The sequence below is a fragment of the Amblyraja radiata genome, chromosome 20 (assembly GCF_010909765.2).
Source record: "Amblyraja radiata isolate CabotCenter1 chromosome 20, sAmbRad1.1.pri, whole genome shotgun sequence".
NCBI classification, from domain to species: domain Eukaryota; kingdom Metazoa; phylum Chordata; class Chondrichthyes; order Rajiformes; family Rajidae; genus Amblyraja; species Amblyraja radiata.
The window spans coordinates 13,314,071-13,337,856 of NC_045975.1; the positions used below are offsets into that span (position 1 = coordinate 13,314,071).

Here is a 23,786-nt window from a genome sequence, read left to right on the forward strand (position 1 = left end):
GTAAATAGTGGTCAGTGTGCTCTCGTACACCTTTGAACGTTTGATAAAGTATTTGGTGACTTACGTTCCTCAAACATCTGGCGAATTGGTGGCGTTGATGACGCCATCCCATATTCCAAAGACATGCAGGTTTGTAGGTTAATTGGTCCCCTCTAAATTGTCCCCAGTGTGTAGGATTTAACTAGTGTATGGGTGATTGCTGGTCGGCCTCCGACTTGGTGGGTCCACCGTCCAAGGGCCTGTTTCCATGCAAAAGGCAAAGTGCTGGAGGACAGCATCTGTGGACAGATGAGGTTTTGGTTCGGGACACTCCTTCACACCACAAAAGTGCCAGGCCATCATCTCCAACAAGAAAGAGTCTACCCTTGACATTCGATGACGTGTCATCACCAATTCCCCAACAAGTTATTTTTAAGACAAGTATTTCAAAGACAGATGTGTACAGCAATTCGTTCTTCCCCCGCACAATTAAAGCATGGAATAATCTCCACCCTACTATAGTTACCCAACCAGATGCAACTAAATTTAAAGTAGCTCTTTCTTCCCAATAACCCTTTCTGGCTTAAGTCCTCCCTCCACCACCTCCAGTTTAAATTCCATTTGAAATATTTTGGAGGACCAAGAAACCAAGAAACAGGGAGCAGATTTAATTACAAGAGCATCGGCCATTCTCACAAAAAAATAACGTTAAAGGAAAGACACCGTAATTTGTCTCCATGAATTTGCTCTCTAACTTTAGGCGTGACATCCATCGTTTGAAAATAGGAATTGACTTGGAGGTGGTAAGAGTTGAATCCCAAGTGTTTGTTGTGTGGCCCCTGTCATTTAGGGACAATCCTTAACAAAGATCCTAGATCTTTGATCCTTAAGGCTTCATTGATGGACGGTTCCTATCTCAGCAGCCTCCAATCAGAGATGGTCTGAGCAGAGCGTGATCGGGCGACAGGCATGCCGAAAGGTGCGGGGCCCTGGTGACGTCAATGGGCGGGACCTAGTGACGAGGAAGGGCGTGCATTGCGATGGAGACGGTGCCTGGTGACGTCTGTGGGCGTGGCCGCACCGGGGACTCCCTCACAGGGGGCGTGGCCAAGTCCTTCAATCCGCAGTGCGGCTGCATTGAAGCCGTCGTCCAATCAGCGGGCGAGGAGCCGGGCCCGCACGGCCTGATTGGCGGAGGGGGCGGGCTGTATCACACAACGAAGCAACGTGGCTGGTGCGGCGCGGTGTCAATCAGCGTGACGTTGGCCGTTTCACGTTTGGTTGTGGCTAGGCGCGCACGCGCGGAGGAGGGGGGGGAGGGCGAGCAAGCCGAGCAAGCGGAGCAAGGAGGCGCGGCGCCGAGCCGGAAATAAAGCTTGGTTGCAGCACGCGGCGCGGTGCATTGAGGGTAAGAGAAGCCATTCGGCTAACTGACGGTGACGGCGGCAGCAGAGCTCCGCTTCTTTGTCTCGCTCGTGTACGGTTCCCGCCTAACGCTGCCATCTATGTGGAGCGGGCGCGGTCGAGTGATAATTTAATGACCGTTTTCACTCCCTCGTTTGTTTTTTTTCATTTTTATTTCGGTTTGGGAGCGGCGAACAACCTGCGGTGCTGACTGGGGCTGCGAGGCCGGCGCGGTGAGTGGCTCGGCAGCCCAGGGCGGCGCCGCCATTTTGTGGCTCACCCGGCCAAGTTGCACAAAATGGCGGCGTTAGGCCTCGAGGCCTGGGTCTCGATTTTTTTTATTATTGGGAGGGGGGGTTTGTCGTTGAGTGCGGGACTGTGAAAGGGTTACTTTTATTTCCCTCGTATATCGATGCGGACGAGTGGCTGAGTTGTGCCCTTGGGAGGGGGGGGGGGGAATTATTTTTGTCCCCCTGGTGCAGATCTCCCGGCCTCGTCCTCCCTCGGGTCTGTAGGGGGAGACGGCGACACTTGTCGGGTGTTGGCCGATCTCCGGCCGCCGCCTCCCTCTTCCCCTTCCATCCACCGCCACTCTCTTCGCCCCTGCTTCCAAACTCTCCTTCCTGGTCACGACGCCGTCATCTCCTCCGGTCTCTTCCTTGTTCATGTTTAATCGTCCATTTGAGAGTCAAGGTTTCGCCCGCCCCTGGTTTTGTTCTTGTGATCTTGTCGAGCCTTCCTTTGCGCTTTAGGTCTGGTGCTTCCTTGCTTTCGCCGGTCTAATTGCATCTCGTTTCCTCTATCTGATCCACCGTTTGTCCCGTCTTCTTCCTGCCTCTGATTCTCTTTGTGCCCCGGATCGTGGTCCTTCTTCGTCTGCGATGCCCACCCTAATTCCCCATTCTCATTGTCTCATCCCACCCTCTCCGGTAGATGGAGAAGTAATCCTGCTTTTAATTGCCCTGCGTCATTGTGAGTCGATCAAAGACAAGCCAAAATTTTCCTGCATTTCCTCAGCCCTGGGCGGTGCGGCCATTTTCCCCTTTGTGAAATGTTTTTTTCCTTTGTGCGTTGGACTGGGTGGAGTAGGCCGGTGATTCATCATCGGAGAAGATGTCGTGTTAGATCACAAGGTTTACTGTTCTATTCTCTCCTAGGTAACTCATTTCCCTACCCTTCCCAATAATATTCTTCTTTTGGAAGTTTTTCGTTTTGTCAAGCCGCCAAAGTGGAGAGTGTGATTGCTGAAGGGGTTGCTTCTCGTTTCAGGTATCTACTTTTGTGCTCTTATTTTTTTTAAAGTTGCAATTCTGTAATTTTGACAGTACAATAACTGATATATGGTATCCCTGAAGTAGTGATCTTTTAGTACATAATTGTATGTTTTCTGGAAATTCTCTTAATTTGCTTTAAAATCTGGATCATGTCCCTGCACTTTTGAAAGTGGATATAGGATTTTGTCTTCACTGGGTCATTTGGATTAAGTTGCTAACACAATGGTGTGTTTACTTTCGAACACCCTTTTAAATATTTTTTCTATCCACATGAATAGTAATCAGGGCTAAGTTTCCAGTTATAGGTGCCCTTTGAGTGTTTTTGCACAACATCTGATATGGGGGATTTCTGTTTAACATGTGAAAGATGGTACCTCGGGGAGAGCATCCACCCGTTCAGTGTTGCACAGAAAGTGGCAGTATGGAGTGGAAATCCGTACCGGGGCAGTCCAGTCAACTATGGCATTCCAACACGTGATCAAGAACCATCCATTTTTTAGCCGTTGCTCTGTATTTTGCGATCATCAGTCCCTGTCTCCTATTTTATACTAGGCACTAGATGCAGATACAGTGCTGGTGGAACTCAGTGGGTCAGCGTCATCTCTGGAGAACATAAATATGTGATGTTTTGCATCAGAACCCCTTTTTTTTAATCAGAAACCAGCATCCGCAGTTCCTTATTTTTCAATTTTACTGCTAGAAGTATGTGTTTGGTTAACTTGAGGATAGGCTTAAGTTATTTCTGGTTGTCATGTCAATAGTCAGTTTTCTTGGAGAAAAATAGGGGTACTATACCCTGGGCTCCATTGTTAAAAATATGTACATCTAGTTAGTACTTGCAATACAAAGTGTGAATTTGTGGCAATTAAAGTTGTGAAAAAAGTGGGTATAGATCATGACCTAAAACATTTTCACATCTTTAGTGCTTCTTCGGGCGGAGGAGGAGGTAGGGGTGCACCTCAGCACTATACCAAGACTGCCAGCAACAGGTAACTATTAACTTTTTGAATGGCCATTCATACCATCGCTTTAATTTTAAAATCTTGAAGCTTAACATTGTCATTAAAATGGACATTGATCTTGGATGATAAATGAAGTAACTTCTACAGCTGCAGCACATATTGCTGCAAATTAATCTGCCCTGTTATAGGCGGACTGTAGTGCAATATTTTCTGATGCAAAAGTGGATAAAATGTTGGGAGATTTTTCTTGGGGTCATTAAAACTAGGGACTGCATATACTGCCATTAATAACTAATGTTTATTGAGTCTAATTACTGTGTACAAATAACTATTAGCCATCACAGGTAATATATAATTTAGGTGAATAACCACCGTGTTTTCCACATGGTAGGGGAGTAAAGCTAGCGGGCATCGTTTTATATGTAAGAAAGAACTGCAAATGCTGGTAAAATCGGTAGACACAAAATGCTGGAGTAACTCAGCGGATGAGGCAGCATCTATGGAGAGAAGGAATTGGTGACGTTTCAGGTCGAGACCCTTCTTCAGACTCGTAGTTTTATGGGGAGAGAGGAAAGATTTAAACATACGTAGAACAAGCTGCCAAAGGAGTTAGTACATGTGATACTATGAGAACATTTAAAAGATAATCGGACAAGTATGTGGAGAGGAGAGGTTGGAAGAATTTGGGCCAGATGCAGACAAGTGGAACGTTATCAACTTCGACGATTTGGGTAGTAGGTCTGACATTCTCAGAACGTGATTGAGAAAGTTGGGTCTGTGCTCTACTGAAATAAGCTGCTCCCTTTTTCCTTGAGGGACTGTAGAACAGTGCAACTTTATTACCCTGCCTATGTTGTCATGAATAAAGTCATGCAATGTAACCACTGCTGTTAAATTGCTAGATTCTGAAGTTGTAAATTAGAAATCTGTATCCATTTATTTCTGTGGTGCATGGACAGTTCCCCTTGATTGTTAATATCGAAAGATTTCAGCAATTATGGCATTTTCAGCATTAACACAGTTTACTGTTATGTGGTCTTTGATTGTAGCCAACTAGCAGTGTACATTGAGTATTTAATCTGAGTTCTTTAAAGAAACCATTAATACACCTAACCTTGACAATGAGCTGTTCATATATCAATGTTGATGAATTATTTTGAGCAGCTGCTATAGACTTTGTTCCTATCTCTCAACAGCTGGCCCCTGTGTGGGCGGGGGAGGGGAGGGAATCTTCCCTCTCCCACCTTCAGGGCCTAGCGTTCAGAGATGGGTTCCTTCATAAAGCACTAAACGAGATGTCAACTCCTTAAATGAGAAAGAACGGCAAGATGGAATCTTCAGGAAAGTCAGAGGGTAAGTTTATGAAAATGGTGACTCTATGGTGGTGAATGTTTGGATTTGGACGGCGTATAAATCCACAATCCATAATTGTTGTGTGGAAGAATAGACCTGGCATTGTTTAACAATTTGATTGCATATATTTGCCACGCATACTCTTGAGTAAAGGGTAGTTGATGTTATAAATCCTCTAGCTTCTAAAGGATTCGCACAAGTACACACATTTTTCTAGTTAGTCTAAACCTTGAATTACCTGGTTTTGAAATATACGTTATGGGTGTCTGGGCAATGAATCTTGCCCTTGCCAAAAATAAGCTGATGACGGTTTAAATTTTAAAACTAGGATTTAAATGTATTTTAATTGAGGATGATGGGGCTAACTGGAAATGACAATAGTCAGAACCAGTATGAATTTGGAGAGCTTTCACACACTAACTACCATGCCAGATGTCTCCCATCACAAACACGAGACGTATCCTGTCCCATCAGCAGGATATACTCCCTGGAGAGACAGCAGGGTGGTTCAGTTGAACAATTAACCCTGGGAGGTATTGGTGATTTCAGATTCTCGTGCACCATATACATCGGATGGATATTATATTGCATTCAACATTTGCGTTACTCATATTTCCCACTTGCAGTGACAACCTGTTCTTATAAGATTATAATATGTGGGCTGTAAGGGAAATTGCCTTGATCTTACTAGATTTAGGGAACCATTACTTTAGACGGGATGTGCTCTTCAGTTTCAGAATGCAGATAATTTGATGATTTGTGGAGTTAGCATGAAACAATTCACTGCACCTCTTTGTTTCAAAACATTCTTTAGTTAGTGATGGAAGTAGCTTTGCTAGAACACAAGTATCTAATGTATCTAATACAGAGTGCATTCACTTTGCATTAAGGAATGGTTGACAATTTTTCTTTTTACATAATGACATCATTCTACTTTGTGAGATTTGCAGGATCTAAAAACCAAAATGCCAGAGGAAGGATTAGATGGAAAGGAATCATCTTTGTAAATTGTTTTAATCTGGTTATGATTAGCCATCCTGGCTGCTTTGGCCATTATATCGTCAAATGCATTTGAACTAATTTGTTTAATTGTCTCCGAAACCATTGGGCGATTGAGTCTTGGTAATGTTATAATGTCTGATGGATACATATTACAAATGAATTGGGCCGAAGGGCCTGTTTCTGTGCTTCATAACTGTGGACACAGTTCAGTGGGCCATCATTCTGGCGTGTGTGCTCTGTTATAGTGTAAAATCTGGTTTTCATCAGGATCATCTGGACATCAAGCTGTGAGCCTAACTTGACAGTAGTGGCCACTGAATTTGTCATTAAATTCTGATTATTCTTGCATGAACAATATTGCCAAATTTGGGCCCCAATATTGCCACAATTGCATTGATAGATTCTGGCTCTGGACAGAAAATCCTCCATTTTTGCTCATCACTACTCCAGCCATGTGAATTATTCTGAGCTGCCATGTGTGATCTTTGACTACAGTTTGATGAGATGTGTCCTTGTGACAGATTATCAGTCAGGCATGTATTACAACAAACGATGGTGGCAGGAGTGACTTTGCATGTCCTCCAGACATGCCCTGCAGCTACTGAATTTTAAAGTGTTTCGCTTTGTAACATAGAATTAATTCTCTTAAACTTGAGAGTGAATGGTATAGAATTGGGAAATCCTAAAATTAAATTATTGGGTTAGGTAATTTGCCCCCGAGTGGCCACCTCATCCCCAACAGTTTCTAAAGCGGTTTGCATGTTTGTGAGGGCAATAGACTTAGAGATTAGTGCACTACGTGCCTACTTCTCGTGACGGATACCCATCTATCTGGCTAAACCTTTGCTGTGACCATCTCCCTTAAGGTCTCTAACCCTCCTTGCCTCCTGTATGCTCCTGACCAATCCATCCCTTCTGAAATAGATGTAATTGGATGCACTCCTTGACTTTCCACATCTGACAGGAGGATGATACCAGTCCATTGCCATAACTGATTTATTTTGCACACATTAAAAGTAAATCTAGAATACTTAGATCCATGCCTTATCCTATCCTTGGTTCTGCTTTCCCTCCTCAGAGGTTGGCTGCCAGTGACTAGTGGAGTTCCGCAATGGTCTGTGTTGGGGCTGCTTCTCTTCACCTTGTATATTAATGATTTGGATAAGGGGATTAAATGCTTTGTGGCCAGGTTTGCAGATGATGAGGAGGGGCAAGCAATGTAGAGGAAGCAAGGACTCTGCAGAAGGACTTGGACAAGTTAGGAGATTGGCAGATGAAGAGGACTGCATTTGTTGTACTGAGAGCAAATTTGGGCCCCATATCTGAGGAAGGAAGGGCTGGCTCTGGAGAAGGTCTAGAGGAGGTTTACAAGAATGATTCCAGGAATGAGTGGGTTAGCATATGATGAGTGTTTAACAGCACTGGGCACTCGTGAGTTTAGGTTGAGGGGGGAGGCCTCAGGGACACTTACAGAATAATGAAAGGCATAGATAGAGTGGCTGTGGAAAGGATGTTTCCATTGGTGGGAGAGTCTAGGACCAGAGGATAAAGCCCCAGAATTAAAGGACACTCTTTTAGAAAGGAGGTGAGGAGGAACTTCTTTAGTCAGAGGGCAGTTAATCTGTGGAACTCCCTGCCACAGAGGGCTGTGGAGGCCAAGTCAGTGGATATTTTTAAGGCAAAAATAGACAAAATCTTGATTAGAATGGGTGTCAAGGGTTATGGGGAGAAGGCAGGAAAATGGGATTAGGAGGCAGAGATCAGCCATGATTGAATGGCATAATACTACTCCTATAACTTGTGAGTCTGTATTATGATCTGTCAGCAGCAGTTTTTGGGTTGGATACAGTGCAGCACTTCAACCACAGGGGAGCCTTTGCCAGAGCTGCCAAATAGTACGTTTTTTCTGTATATTGCACAGAAATGTGATAAGGATACCGATGTACGATTTCATTAACTTACTACTCGCCAATGGAAAAATAATAGCCCACTGTCAGTTTAACTCATTGGAATTTAAACGAAGAGCTGTTGGCTACAGTGCTATGGGTTCTAAATATAGCGCTACCGGCTGGAGCGCTATGGGCTTTAAACATAGCGCTATGGGCTTTACACATAACGTTATGGGTCACAGACTGTTCGGGAAAATTCTCGTATAACAATGAGTATTTGGAATTCTCTTTCTCAGTGGAGCCTTTGCTTATTTTTCAGGCAGTGGTAGAATTCTGGTTAAGCCTAGTGGTGAAAGGTTACCAGTGGGATTGCAGTTACATTGGGATTGGCCTTGATTTTACAGAACGGTGGGTGGCTCAAGAGGGAGAGGGAGGGAGGAAAAAAGGAAGCGAGAGAGGAAGGAGTGAGAGGGAAGCTTCCAAAATGGTTTCTACATCATCATCTGGTGCTAAAAGTAGGAAGCAGCTGTTCAAACAGCAGTATACAAAGAGATGACAATGAATGCATAGCTTAGAAGAAGACATGTCAATTGGTAGCAAAGTTGTGAATTCTTGTACTCTTACATGAGTATGACCGCACATTTAAAAAACCAAAACATTTTCAGCAAAATGGCACCGCATTAAAATACTGATTTCATCAGCAAAATACTGATTTTCAGGTACTAGTATACTGAAATGCTCTGACAAAACTTAGCAGCTCTGCTTTGCTTCTGAGCAAATTAGGAAAAGCAGTGCATAGTTGGTGCATTGGATCTGTTAATGGTGATTGGCTGATCTGATAAACTCCTTGTTTTGTCACGTGAAATCATGATAATAGTGATCATGAGCTTCGTGGTTAATTTTGGGAACATGCTTTCCTTCGCTAATGAATGATTATAAACAACTTGATTTTAAGACTAGTCCCTCTTGAAGAAAGTATATTCAAATGTGGTGCTGTTCTCTTGCCATTGAAGTGCTTGGTAAATTACTGCTTGTCCAATTGTGGTTAAGATGTTGCCATTCAGTTTTGCTTCTGTTTTCATACCATTCTACAGCCCGCAATTGCAAAACGTTGTCAATTTGCCCCTTTGTTTATGACTGCCTTTAATAGTCATAGTCGTACGACACAGAAGCATATAACTTAATGAAAAATGGCTCAAATGTGATAATGGAAGTTGTCCTGTCAGATTCTGCAATGAACAACTTTGACAACATGGATCCATTCAGAAACTAGTATCTGTTCAATCAACTGTAAAATACTGTGTCTTGCACTTCATCTGATGAAAAACGGCAACCATTTTTTGGTTTAAATCCTTTGTTTTGACAACAATGGGCATTTTTAATTTGATGCTTTGTAGAATTGTTTCAATGTCTGGAAATTTCTGTTCTTGGGAAAGGTCTCTCATGGTAGCAATGTCATAATCAGGTATCATAATGAAATTAGTCACTAAGTTCACCTGAAAATGCCAGTGTATAATGGTACTGACAGTTGAATTTAAATATATTAATTCTCTGATCTCACTTTCAGCATTTTGAACAAGCTTACTCCAGAGAAGTTTGACAAGCTATGCCTTGAGCTCCTCAATGTGGGTGTAGACACAAAACTGGTCCTAAAAGGGATCATTTTACTGGTGAGTTTCTTTGAGTTCAAAAATTGCTTCACTTTGCTTATCATAGATTTATTACATACAATTTTCAAAATTCGGTCATTTAGACTTGATCAGAGCAGGTGTTTATGTTTTGTTTAAGAAGGAACTGCAGATGCTGGAAAATTAAAGGTAGATTAAAATGCTGGAGAAACTCAGCGGGTGAGGCAGCATATGTGGAGCGAAGGAAATGGGCAACGTTTCGGGCAACGTATCTTCAGACTGATGTGAAGGGGGGCGGGAAGAAGAAGGGAAGAGGAGGAGACAGTGGGCTGAGGGAGAACTGAGAAGGGAAGGAGAAAGTAAGGACTACCTGAAATTAGAGAAGTCAATGTTCATACCGTTGGGGTGCAAACTGCCCAAGCGATATATGAGGTGCTGCTCCTCCAATTTATGGTGGAGGCCGAGGACAGAAAGGTCGGAATGGGAGGGGGAGTTGAAGTGCTGAGCCACTGGGAGATCAGGTTTATGTTATGTGCTTGTTTCTTTGCTGTCCACTTTGGTATTATTATTTACTGATGTACAGTGAACAATTGTGCCATATGTGATGACATTAGGTAGTGTTAAAGGAAAAATAGTCGGCAGCATATAGTATTAATATAGCTACAGAAAGTACAGATAAAGAAAAATGCAAAGGCTGTAACGAGGTAGAGGCAAGGAATTATCCTGTTTCCCACTTGTAGCATGTCTTTGCTTGCTTCTCTTTTCAAAAAGTTTTAAAAGTATCAGCTGCCAAGTAGTACGGATTTCCCGTATTTTTTAACGGAAATGCAATAAGAATACGGATGTACGATTTAGCTTTGTTAAATACGGATTTTTTTTTAAATCTGCCCGACTTCCTGTTTCATCTTGCTGCTTAAAAAATGCAAGGATATAAAAAGTATTACTGTACCTCTAAAAATTATAGCATATTAAATCTATTAGTATTCTAAATTTCAAGATCTGGATTATTTTTGTAAACTTTGATCTGCCTGTCCCGCTCCAGGTTTAAACAGCACTGTCATGTTAGCGCGTGGGAATTTAAACGAAGAGCGGTCGGCTACAGCTCTATGGGTTCTAAATATAGTGCTGCCGGCTGGAGCGTTATGGGCTTTAAACATAGCGCTATGGGTCACAGACTGTTCGGGTAGTGGGGGAGAAAAAAAGGAAAGGGTGGGAGGGAGAGAGCGAGGAAGGGAGTGGGAGGCTTCCAAAATGGCTTCTACATCATCATCATCTGGTGCTAAAAGCAGGAAGCAGCCGTTCAAACAGCAGTATACAAAGAGATGGCAATGAATACACTGTCAAGTAAGGTGTGTAGAAGACACGTCAATTGGTAGCAAAGTTTGCATTCTTGTACTCTTACATGTGTATGACCGCACATAAAAAATAAATCAGCAAAATGGTACCACGTAAAAATATTGATTTCCTCAGCAAAATACTGATTTTCAGGTATTAGAATACTGAAATGCTATGACAAAACTTGGCAGCTCTGAAGTATACGTGTGCCTTGTACAAGTGTCGAGCAGATTTGATGGGCAAGATATGGTTTTCCTGCCATATCTTTCTCTGCCAAGTATGACTCCTCTGTTACCTGAATTTTGTAAGTTGGATGAAATAAAATCTTGTGCCCAACACTCACGGTATGTAGATTTGATTTGAAATCTTTCACTGTTGTAGATAGTAGACAAAGCCCTTGAAGAGCCCAAGTATAGCTCGCTATATGCACAGTTATGCCTGCGTCTAGCAGAGGATGCTCCTAACTTTGATGGCCCATCTCCAGAGCTGCAACACCACAAGCAAAGTACGGTAAGCGGAATCTGTTTAAATTGGGGGTGCTATTGGTTTGTGTATGTGTGCAATTGATAATTTCATGAGACCTTATTTTTGAAAATCTGTACCCTCTTCCAGACATTCAGGCGCCTTTTGATTTCGAAACTTCAAGATGAATTTGAAAACCGTAGCGGAAATGTCGACAGTAGGTGTAGTTTTATAATATTTGTTACCTTGATGTGATTTTGCAACGTGGTTTCTCACTAAAGACTGTTTTGTGTTTTAGTCTACGACAAGCATGATGCCCCCCTCTCAAATGAAGAGGAAGAGCAGCGGGCCATTGCCAAGATCAAAATGTTGGGCAACATCAAATTCATTGGAGAGCTTGGCAAACTTGATCTTATCCACGAATCTATCCTTCATAAGTGCATCAAAACAGTAAGTGGCTTGGACGGTCACTGCTTTCTGGGTGTTCTGTGTTTTCTTTTGAGCAAACAGGTTTTGGACAAAATTACTTGCTATTGCTATTGAAACATGGGGGAAAAACAATATTTGGGGGCTTTGATTGATGGGAGTTGGGTTGCTGCAACATGTGACAGTGTTGATGGGAACATTTTTCAAAGTGGATTATGCATTTTCGATCTGAATTGGCACGAGGCAACCATAATGGTTTAGAAACATAGAAAATAGGTGCAGGAGTAGGCCATTCGGCCCTTCGAGTCTGCACCGCCATTCAATATGATCATGGCTGATCATCCAACTCCGTATCCTGTACCGGCCTTCTCTCCATACCCCTTGATCCCTTTAGCCACAAGGGCCACATCTAACTCCCTCTTAAATATAGCCAATGAACTGGCCTCGACTACCTTCTGTGGCAGAGAATTCCAGAGATTCACCGCTCTGTGTGAAAAATGTTTTTCTCATCTCGGTCCTAAAAGATTTCCCCCTTATCCTTAAACTATGACCCCTTGTTCTGGACTTTCCCAACATCGGGAACAATCTTCCTGCATCTAGCCTGTCCAACCCCTTAAGAATTTTGTACGTTTTTATAAGATCCCTCTCAATCTTCTAAATTCCAGCGAGTACAAGCCGAGTCTATCCAGTCTTTCTTCATATGAAAGCCCTGACATCCCAGGAAACAGTCTGGTTCCTTCTCTGTACTCCCTCTATGGCAAGAATGTCTTTCCTCAGATTAGGAGACCAAAACTACGCAATACTCCAGGTGTGGTCTCACCAAGACCCTGTACAACTGCAGTAGAACCTCTCTGCTCCTATACTCATCCTTTTGCTATGAATCGTTTTCATAAATTATTACATGGCTCAATATGCAGACTATCTTTTGCTTTCTTGATTTAACAGACTAGATTAAACCAAGCATTAAACACCAATATATGTCTGGCTGGGAGCATATGCTTGGATCCATCTGTGCTTATTCTAGTGCCCCTCCTGGCTTCTGAGCTCATAACTTTGCCAAACTGTTTGTGTTTGACATTGGCCCTCAGAAGTTAATAATTGTTAATTCATAACCTAATCCTGTGATGCCTTTGTTTTGCCAGCGTCTGTCAACTCTCTGGAAATGTAGTTTATTTTTTATCCCATCTTTTTTTATCCTTATCTCCCCAGGACTTTTTACTCACTTCATCTTTGGACTTCAATACTTTTATGCTCATGAAGAGAATTTACGATTAATTATAAATCTTTTTTTCTTAGCTTTTGGAAAAGAAGAAGAGAGTTCAATTTAAGGATATGGGGGAGGATTTGGAGTGCCTCTGTCAGATAATGAGGACAATAGGACCTAGACTAGACCATGAAAAGGCCAAGGTAAATCAATGAATTATTTTCTGCATACGTTTTATTTTTAGGTAAAGCTGGGCCGATTGCACATTTTGAGCTGCAAGTGAGAACTATCCCGACAAGAATTTGGTGTTCCTGGATTTTTTATACTGTTCCAACTGGTCTTACCTGCCACTCCTGTGTTGATCCCCTTTTGCTTGCTTTGAGCGGAACAACTTCAAAACGTGCTACAACTCCTTGATTTGTACGAGTATGACACTGCTGGTGTTCTGAAGTACAGTTAAAAAGTTATGGCTTTGAAGTGTTTGAAAATCGCTTGAGTTTCATATGATATGTACTGTATTTTCCCGGCAATGAAGACGCATCCCCAATTTAAGTTGTTAAATTTTGGAAAAAGAATGGCGGGACATGATCAAGGATTTGTTTTAGTCCAGGGGTCGGCAACATCACCTGTCTGCCCCGGACTGGCTTCAGTTTACAGATCCCTCGCATCCCCGGGACTGGCTTCAGTTCACATATCCCTCGCGTCTCCTGGACTGGCTGCAGTTCCCAGGTCGCCTGCGAGTCCCGGGGCTGGCTGTAACCCCCAGGTTGCCTACCCCGGGGCTGGTAGAGAGAGAGAGAGAGCCCAGGACGGAGCAGCCAGCCTTCCGCCCAGTAGCTACCCACCAACCACCACCTCCACCGGTTGCGCCTGTGCCGATGGATACCGTGGCTGGCGGGCAGGAGGCGCTGAGGTGGTGGCGGCCGCTCGCAGCCACCCGAGCTACTTCTCTCCCCGGCCACAATGCGGTGGCTCCGCGCCCAGAGGGCAGCAGTAAGTGAGTTGCTGGCATAATCCCCAACCCCCTCCTCAATGCAACTTTACCCCTGGCGGCCCAGCCTATTTATGCAGCCCAGGCCATGCTGACCCGGGCCAGACTCCCCACATGCTCTGACAGGAGCTCTTTCTTCCCTCCCCCCTCCAGCGGCACTGTCCTTCTACAGCAGCTTCCCATCAGCTGCCGGCAATGAGGGATACACTTGGCTATCCCTCAGTACAGCAACATCGTTCTTGATGTTTCTGTACTGAGGGATAGCCAATTCTATCTTTCTGGGCTAACAACCTGACCTTCGGCCTCCCAGGGAGCAGGTAAAATTTTGTGCATTATTTTTGGGTAAAAAATTGCCCGGAAATACTGTAGTTTAAAAGGCCATTGTTGGTAAAGAGCATGTTAAATGCTGAACTGTTCACTGTCCGCGTTGGGCCACCTCATTTAATTCAAGATCTTATGTCGATTTTTCTGCTCTTTCTAGTCTCTAATGGATCAGTACTTTGCCCGGATGCGTTCCTTGATGCAAAATAAGGAATTGCCAGCTAGGATCCGTTTCATACTGCAGGTAACTTGTTCAGTTCTGAAGACTTTTTTCTTGCTTTTACAACTAATTAGTGTGCGATGCTGAACTACTCTTTCTCCCCCCCCCCCCCCCCCCCCACGCGATATAGGATACTGTGGAGTTGCGTGTGCACCGCTGGGTTCCTCGCAAGGCTTTTAATGACAATGGACCAAAGACGATAAACCAGATTCGTCATGAAGCAGGAGGAAAGGTGGGTTACTACCAGACTTTGAGCTTAAGATCAAGAGATTTGTTTGAATCCTGGTTCAAACGGTTCTTGTCTTGCATTCAGGATTTGGGAGTTTTTAATCCGCCGTCAATGGCTCATGGAATGAGGAATGACTTCTTTCTGGAGGGCTCTTTTATACCACCTGGAAGGAAATTTGACAGAGACCCACTTGGGGGGCTTGCTGATATGTTTGGACAAATGCCGGGTAAGTAATGGACCCTGAATTTGAGAGGCAACTTGGGTGTGTTTAATATAATTCCTGACTGTTTTGTTTTGGGTTCAAAGGTAGTGGAATTGGTACTGGTCCAGGAGTAATTCAAGACAGATTCTCACCTACCATGGGGCGACATCGTTCCAACCAAATTTTTAATGGCCATGGTGGGCATGTGACTCCTCAGTCTCAGTTTGGGGAAATGGGAAGCAAGTCTTTCCTTAAATCTAACCAGGTAAGAGATGATACCATTGCATCCCCTTTAGGGCAGTTGGATAAGTCATGTTTTTTTTACAGCAAACAAAACCACGTTGGATTATTTTTCCAACTACTTGATGAGCACAGTATGGCCCATTGAGAAACTGGTGGTGGGATAGTTTGTCTTTAATTGCAGCCTTTGCTTGTCGTAAAAACATCTGAACCCCGTTCCTGCTCTCCCCATATCTCTTGATTCCGCTAGCCCTAAGAGCTCTATCTAACGCTTTTGAATGCATCTAGTGAATCAGCCTCCACTGCCTTCTGTGGCAGAGAATTCCACAAATTCACAACTCTGTATGAAAGAGTTTTTCCTCATCTCGGCTTTAAATGGCCTACCCCTTATTCTTAAACTGTGGCAAGCGGAATGGAAATTTCTGCAGTGGATAATGCAATTTTGAAATGGGATTCAGGCTTTGATTGCCCCCAGTGTGAAGGAGGTAAGTTGTTTGTTGGTCGTGGCCTTGCTATTCATGGTCATATGCAGTTGATAGTCAGCTGGAATTTAATGCCAGTAGGTTACAGTTCAACTACCCTATTGAATGTTTGGGTATCGACAACTGCTTGTTATGTCTAACACAATCAAGCTTAATTGAAACAAGGTGAGGTTTTAGTTTAGTTTAGAGATACAGTCCCTTCAGCCCACTGATTCCGCACCGACCAGCAATCCCCACATATTAACAAAATCCTACACCCACCAGGGACAATTTACACTTAGAATGAGCCAATTAACTTACAAACCTGTACGTCTTTGGATTGTGGGAGGAAGCCGAAGATCTTGGAGAAAACCCACGCGGCCACGGGGAGAACGTACAAACTCCTTGCAGACAGCACCCGTAGACAGGATCGAACCCGGGTCTCTAGCGCTGTGAGGCAGCAATGCTACCTGTGCCGCCCGAGGGAGTTACTGAGTGAAATGCCTTGATGCAGCTAACGTGCAATATTTGCAGCTTTTTCGACCTTCTGGTAGTAGTGAACTGAAGCAGTGCTGCTTGCTGTTCTTCCATTCATTCAATGAATTATTAACGACTACATGCTAGGGGTAGTGCGAGAAACCTGAGAAATACTCGTATGAAAACATTTATTTTTCTGTCTTGAATTGTTGATTATTTCCAAAGCAAATAACCCGGTTTTTAATTTGAGGTTTTAACTGAGATGCACATCTGCAATTATGCTTGGTTAGCAGTGAGCTGCTGACATTGCATTATGGTTGCAGGGCAGCTGAAGTCTTGCAGAGTGCATGTTCGAGGCTGTCCTTTATTTTCTGTGTTGAGTCTGAATCAAGCCGTGAGACTTCCTGCACTTGGGGTGTGCCTGTCTCTGGAAACAGCCTCTGGTTGCTGGTGGACATGAAAACACATATTGGAAAGAGTAGAGTCCAGGACCTACTCGGCTACTCGTTGAGTGTGTCTGTCCTTTTAAGGCTGAGGCTGGCAGCAGGTAGTGTTGGCACAAGGAAGTGACAGTGTTCTATTACAGGGACAGAACCAGCATTACCATGGACAAAACCAGGGACACTCATCCCAGCAAACAACTCAATCCAAAGGCATGCCTCCTTGGTTCATAAAGAAAGGACAGATCAATGCAGATGAGGTAATCTGAATCTGGACATATTCAATGGTTCGGTGCCCAATGATTAAGGAATGACGCGTTATTGCGAGGGATAATCTGGCAAGCCATTCTTTCCATTTGACCCACTTGACATCTCATGCCAATCTCTGCCCCCTCACTTCCTATTTGCTTTCCTCTTCCCCTCTCCAACTGTCACTGATAGCTGGCCAGTGTTCTGTGAGCGTGATTAAGAAATGAGGGCAGCCACTCAGTTTGAACCTGACAAAGTAACCAGATGTTCTTCAGACGTTTGGATCTGTATTAAACAACTTATTTGAAGTGCTACCTAGTACTAACTACAGTGTGCAGTACTAGTATGGGTATTGTAGATGGCCAATGACATTGCAGTTTGCTTGTTTCATTTACAGATCAGTTTGAGGCCTGCACAGTCATTTCTGCTGAATAAAACTCTAGTGCACAAGCTACAACCGCAAACACCAACTATGATCCCACCGAGTGCACAGCCTCCTCGTACTCAGACACCACCCCTTGGGCAGGTATGTTTTTAACCCCTGCTAGGCATAATTCTGTTTTAAAAAAATAAAACATTCTCAGGTGGTGTACCCTGAGATTTTTTGATAAGCCGCAAGGGGTCAAACCTTGTTGGAAAAAAATTAATTGACAATTGTCTCCTTCAAAGGTTCAGCTGATTTGTAATCCATATAATGTTGAATTATGAGTGGCCATAATTTGCTGTAAAGGGCAACTTCAATGTTAGTGGTAATGAGTGTTCTTTGTCAGCCCCCTCAACTAGGTCTCAAAACAAATCCACCCTTGATTCAGGAGAAGCCTGTGAAGAACAAGAAAGCACCTTCCAAAGAAGAACTGATTAAACTGACCGTGAGTTACCGGATTTTTTTGGGGGGGGGGGGGGGGTGGGGCGGCGGAGAAAATTAAATCTAATCCTTCTCAGTAGCTCAGATGTGGAGTAAAGTAAAGGTTCTGTTGGGACCGTTGGTTTGGTTTCGAGGGGCCACTTTGATCTGCGAGGGAAATTATAATCCCTTTGCTTGATCAGTGGAGTAAATGCTCGTGTGACACCAATGAGGTCTGTAGTGGTGCACACTTTCGAACAGGAATACTGCTTTTAATTATGATCTAGGCCAATGAAACTCAATTATTTCCTTTTAGTGCCTCACTGCTGTTTCACAATCCATTCTTTTACAGGAAACTATCCTAACGGACTACCTGGCTAATGTTAACGTTAAAGATGCTGTTAATGGAGTGAAAGAAATGAGGGCACCAAAGCCTTTCCTGCCAGAAATGTTGAGCAAGATGATTGTGCAGACTCTAGATCGCTCTGATGAGGACAAAGAACAAGCTAGCTGTCTGATCGATGCACTCAGGCAGGAAGGGCTCATTACGGGTGAAAATTTCATGCAAGTAAGTGGGGTTTACAGTTTTAAAGTGGAATAGTTGGGATTATTTGAATTTTTACTTGGGATATTTGTTTGGATTGGAGGCCTGAACTGAATTTATTATTATTCCAGTCTCCAGTACTGAAATATGGTTTAGCATGTTAGGTTGTCTATTATCATGGAACTATCATCTATGTTACTAAATTTGACCTAGACTGCCAAGTCAGCTTCATGTAATGGGAAATGTTCTGATTTATTTGCAGGCTTTCCTGAACGTATTGGACCAGTGCCCCAAGCTGGAGGGGGATATACCGCTGGTGAAATCTTATTTGGCCCAGTATGCAGCACGCGCCGTTATCTCTGAGCTTGTGACCCTCTTGGAACTTGCGCAGCCCTTTGAAAATGGAACCCAATTCCCCTTATTCTTGCTTTGTCTACAACAGCTTGCCAAATTGAAGGATCGAGAGTGGCTAACTGACCTTTTTCAGCTGAGCAAACTCAACATGCAGAAGATGTTGCCAGGTTTGTGACCCTTGAAATTGAAAGTTATTGAGCCATACTTTGGGTTGGGATCTTTATTGGCCAAGAGCATTGAGCTATGGGAGTTTGTTGAAGGCGATGGAGTAGGGATTACCAGTTTTCACCAGTTCAACCTGGTATGTGATACTGGCTTCATTTGTGTCCTTTCATTACTTTTTCACTTTGTGGAGTTTTGGTGGTGCCATATAGTTATAAACATGGAAATGGCCCTTCAGTGCAACTTGTCCAGTGCAACCAAGATGGCCCATCTAAGATGGTCATATTTATTGCAGTTTGACCCATATTCCCCTCAATTTTTCCTGTCTATGTATCTGCATTTGTCTTTCTTTGGTAAACCAGAATCTGCAGGTTATGTTATTGTACCTGCCCCGACCACTTCCTCTGGCAGTTCATCAGTCTTATCCATCAAACCTCTAACATTGAAGTAAATTTAATTTAATCCAATGTCTTTCCTTGCTCCCTGTGGTATCCTGTTTGTCTTGTCACTGAACTTGCTGACGTGGAATCCTATATAAACTTCAGTCTCTATCTCCTTGAACTCCGTTTCTAAAATTTGGCAGCTTTTCACTTCATAAGAGATGTTGATGCTGGGACACCTTAATGTAGGTCCGGTGACGATGTGCGTACCTTTGTTCAACCTACGTCTTTTGCAAATTCATCATCAAGCTTCCAGTTACCTGCCATTTTAATTTGGACCCATAATCACGATCTGCTCCCACCTCCTTCCAGTGAAGCACTTTGACTAACAATGAAAACTGCCCATCCCTCGTTGCTCTTACACATCCTTGAGTTACTTTGAACCACTTTGTGTGACTATACACGCAATGCTGTTGAGGGGAGAATACCCAGGAAACTCAATATATTTCCAATTCTTGATGGCGAATGAAGGGCCATGTCCATGTGGTGGTGACCCATGCTCCTTCTGCCTTTATCTAGTTTGTGGAGGTGGTGTGCTTGGGAGGTGCTGCCTAAAGCATCTTGGAGAGTTGCAGTGCATCCTGTAGATGTACAAACTGTTTTTTGTGCATCAGCAGAGAGTGGGGTTAGTTTAGAAATACAGCATGGAAACAAGCTCTTCAGTCCATGCTGCACATCCCCTTATGCCCTAGGGGTAATTTTGAGGCCAATTGAACAATAATCACACTTGTCATCAGGACGTGGGAGGAAAATCAAGCACAGGTCCTGGTCACAGGAGAACATGTGAAAACCACATAGACAGCACCCCAGGTCAGGATCAGACTGAGGTATCCTGTGCTGTGAAACAGCAGTTCTACCAGCTGCACCACTGCCGCTGTTATCAATTTCCCTCCTGGGATAAATAAGGTTCTATTGTACTGTATTATAGATAGAGTCCGCCTATCAGGCAGACTGCTATGTCCTGTTGGTTCTTGAGCGTTGTAGCTGCCCAGAGTGGGGAGTATTCCAGTGTTTTCTGTTTAAATGTTGATATAATCTGACTGCTTCCCAATTGAGTTTGCAGTGCTTTCATGTGTGATTCATTCATTTCTTTCAAGCAGAAATTGACCAAAACAAGGATCGCATGTTGGAGATACTGGAGGGCAAAGGTCTCAGTTTCTTGTTCCCGCTTCTGAAATTGGAGAAAGAGTTGGCAGAACAAATTAAGAATGACCCATCCCCTCAAGCCATTTATAAGTGGATCAAGGATAACATTTCTCCCAAATTACACACTGATAAAGGATTTGTCAACATTCTTTTGACCAGGTATATATATAGCAATCACATCTTTTTATACTGGAAATTAAATATTCCCTATCTTTAAAAACAAAATGACTCTTGGTAAAAAGGGATGTTTGTTGACCATATCTGTTCAATGGAGTCCCAGAATTCTATTTTACTATTGCGAATGTTTGGCTGGATAAACTGCACAATCTCTGAGGCAACAAATTGCTGGATTAACTCGGCAGGTCAGGCAGCACCTGAAGAACATGAACAGGTAATGTTTTGGCTCAGGACCCCCCTTGAGACTCGAAGGGTCCTCACCTGAAACGTGTTTTCCCAGAGATGCTGCCTAGCCCTCTGAGTTACTCCAGCGCTATTTCGTAAATCTGCATCTGCAGTTCCTACTTTTGTCATCTTTGAGAATAAATCTCCAGCAAATGGAGAGATGTTAAGAAATGGATTAAAGTTGAATTGCAGTTGACTGGGATGTTTCCTCCTCTTGCAGCTTCCTGCAACATATTTCTAAGATGGCCCCAGCTGAAAGTGCTGACCCAACAGGTGTTCCTTCCAAGGAAGTGTTAGAACTTGAGAAGCAGTTGCTCCTGTCCTTCAAGCCAGTAATGCAAAAGTTCCTGCACGATCATACAGAGCTACAAGTTAGCGCCTTATACGCATTGCAGGTGCACTGCTACAATCACAACTTCCCTAAAGGTAGGTTCCCACCAGCAAATTCTGGCTTGTGTTCTATCTTGCGACGTGAAAATTATATGAAACTGGATTTATATATTTGTATACGTATTGGAATTTGTAAGTGACAGTTAAGTTGCATCCAGTGTACTGTGTGTGTGTTGACCTTGGAACTGCTCCTTTCATAGGTATGTTACTGCGCTTCTTTGTGAACTTTTACGACATGGAAATAATAGAAGAGGAAGCCTTCTTGGCGTGGAAAGAGGATATCAGCCAGGAATTCCCAGGGAAAGGCAAAGCTTTGTTTCAGGTAACTGAACTATAGTGCACGTCTTGTTATCAGTTCTTGTGCTGGTGGATTCTTCTGGATTTCTGTAAATGCTCATCATTCTTTAAGGCCTTGGAATTGTTTGCATGTATTTTTACTCTCGGTGTCAAAGCAAGTATATCAAGGATGATATAATGGGGGTATTTTGGCATGCACTGGTTGCTTTAGTGTAAGTGAATGTGGGCTGATTTGGTGTGATTGCCAACGATAAATGAGCAAGCTGAGGTTGGAACTATCTTTACCTGCGGATGTTGAAACCCATCCATGTGGTCTTCATTCTGCATTCCAGCCTTTGGCCAGAGTAAGTCCCCGTTGAATTGGTAATGGATTTTTTTTTTTTAATATTTGCAGGTGAATCAGTGGCTAACCTGGCTGGAAACTGCAGAGGAGGAAGAATCTGAGGAGGAAGAGGGTGACTGAAATCGGCCAAAGCCTTAAACTTGTGCAAATATACTGTTGCTGTGATGTAACTACGTTCATCCCAACCACTGCAGAGATTCATTCCACTGTTGCAGTATTTAGCGCAGGAGCATGTTCATGGCTCAATTTCTGCATAACCTTTAGTGTATGTCTTAAGCGTAGTGTACCATTGAATCGTAAGATTACAGTACCTTTTTAGGCAACTTCATGACCTATGAATAGCATGCAATAACTGAACCCTAAATTTACTCGGTGCGAGCGGTAGTTATAATGAAGACAATGCTGTTGGCTGCTGTTCTACATTGGTTATTTTAAAAACTGAATAGCAACACCAAGACACTGTAGAAATGCACTTTGCTCAGCAAAATACTTGAGTCGTTGCAATATTTGATTTCTTTTCCCTTGGATTGTTTAAAAACAAAATAAATTGGAAACTGTAATCAAGGGGTTGCAGCTGTAACTTTAATTTGCCTGTATTTCTATCTCCACTCTATCTTTTGGGCTTTAAGGTACGTGCCAGGGTTAACCATGCTTAAATCCTGTAAACTGGGCAAATGCAAGTCTTTAATCTCATTTACTTGCACAATGCTAGCGTGCCCTGGTAAAGGACTTTAAAGTGCTTGTTAAGACGGGGGGGAAAATTCAATGGTGAAATTAATGGAACTAACTTTTCTTTGACCCCTCGTGTGTGATAGTAACAAAATGAAGCCTACTTAATTTATCAAGTTGTTCACTACTTGTTCACATGCCCTGATTTTATATACAGTAACTTGTATCTATAATAAACATTGTGATACTTGATGGCTTTATTTTCCTGTTGATTGTTTCTTGTATAGAAGTTGAAGGATAAGACCAGCTATTTGCTTGTTCCATGTTCTATCTAAGGACATCTCTAAAATTTGGGCAGAGCATGTATCTTATGGTATAGGAGAAAATCTCCAGTCAGATCTGTGGGAGGTGGGTGTGATGGTAGCTTACTGGCTTATTGTGGCTGCAGATTTGACTAACATGCTGTTTAAAATGCATTTCCGTGGTTGATGCATGTTGCTTTACAGTTTTGGATTGGTTTTGGTGTGAGACAGACCGAATGAAGGCTGTGCTTGGTGTATGCGTTTGCCAACTTTTGCATGTCTGCCAAGATTGGGAAAGGGAAGTAATAAATGCATCGGATCAAGGTATTTTTGAATGTATTTAAATGCAAGTTTTTTTGCAATTTAATAAAAACATTTGCTTGGCATTGACATTAAAATTCCTAATATCAATGATTCAATAGTACTTTATTATCATATGTACCCAAGTTCACTAAAGTTGTTTGCATACATATCAGTGACAATCCTATACATTAGGCATATTCATACCAAATACAATAGTGTAAGACTGGCTATACGGGTCATCACGTTTCAGGATTGTCTCTTCAAGTCCAAAGTTGTTTATAAAAAATAAAAAAAGTAAGTCTTGGCCATAAAGGCCTGTTGTCCTGGCAGCAGCACTGGATCAGAGTTGCAGTGGTCAACCAGGCCAGGTGATATGTTGACATCCTCTACTGCCACTTGGAGCCCTGGGCTGCTTCAGGGCCTCCAGCGGCCCACTCTGCTAACTCGACTGTTCAAGAACATGGTTTCTGCCTTGAATTGTTTCCACTTGCAAGCAGTCTGAAGCTCCATCTTGCATTGTTGATGATTGTCTGGTGAAATGCGCTGATGCATGTGCAAGACTCACAATCTGAATTTGGAGGGAGGAAGAGATTGGTTCCTTTTTCAGAAATTAGTTGAGCTGTATTCGTGGACAATTTCATAGAGCACATTGGTGCACTGATGAGTTTTTATGGTTGTCTGTTAGCCTTATAGCCACTTGATTTTGTTTTCCATTTAATTTAAATACCAGAACTGTCATGGTGCCGTTTGAAATTTTCTGGGTTCTTAGCCCAGGCTTCTGTCTGCCCTTCCACCCATGGTTTTCAATCCATCCACTTAGATGGTAGAATTCGAAGGTCCAG

General features: G+C 43.1%; 1 protein-coding gene and 1 non-coding gene across 2 annotated transcripts; both read left to right on the forward strand.

The window, feature by feature from the left end:
- The first annotated feature begins 1,019 nt into the window (after nucleotides 1–1,019).
- eif4g2 (eukaryotic translation initiation factor 4 gamma 2) lies at nucleotides 1,020–23,046 on the forward strand. The gene is given in 23 exon segments (XM_033038551.1): nucleotides 1,020–1,259; nucleotides 2,541–2,594; nucleotides 2,597–2,652; nucleotides 3,581–3,646; nucleotides 4,904–4,972; nucleotides 9,431–9,533; nucleotides 11,208–11,336; nucleotides 11,439–11,505; nucleotides 11,587–11,738; nucleotides 13,011–13,121; nucleotides 14,391–14,474; nucleotides 14,581–14,682; nucleotides 14,764–14,905; nucleotides 14,986–15,146; nucleotides 16,646–16,759; nucleotides 17,146–17,274; nucleotides 17,519–17,617; nucleotides 17,945–18,160; nucleotides 18,399–18,657; nucleotides 20,193–20,397; nucleotides 20,861–21,066; nucleotides 21,231–21,352; nucleotides 21,722–23,046. Coding segments are annotated over 23 exon segments (2,955 nt in total). The 3' UTR covers nucleotides 21,791–23,046.
- On the forward strand, nucleotides 16,792–16,981 carry LOC116984884. Its single transcript, XR_004415157.1, has one exon. It is a non-coding gene; the product is annotated as a small nucleolar RNA SNORD97 (small nucleolar RNA).
- Nucleotides 23,047–23,786: the final 740 nt, after the last annotated feature.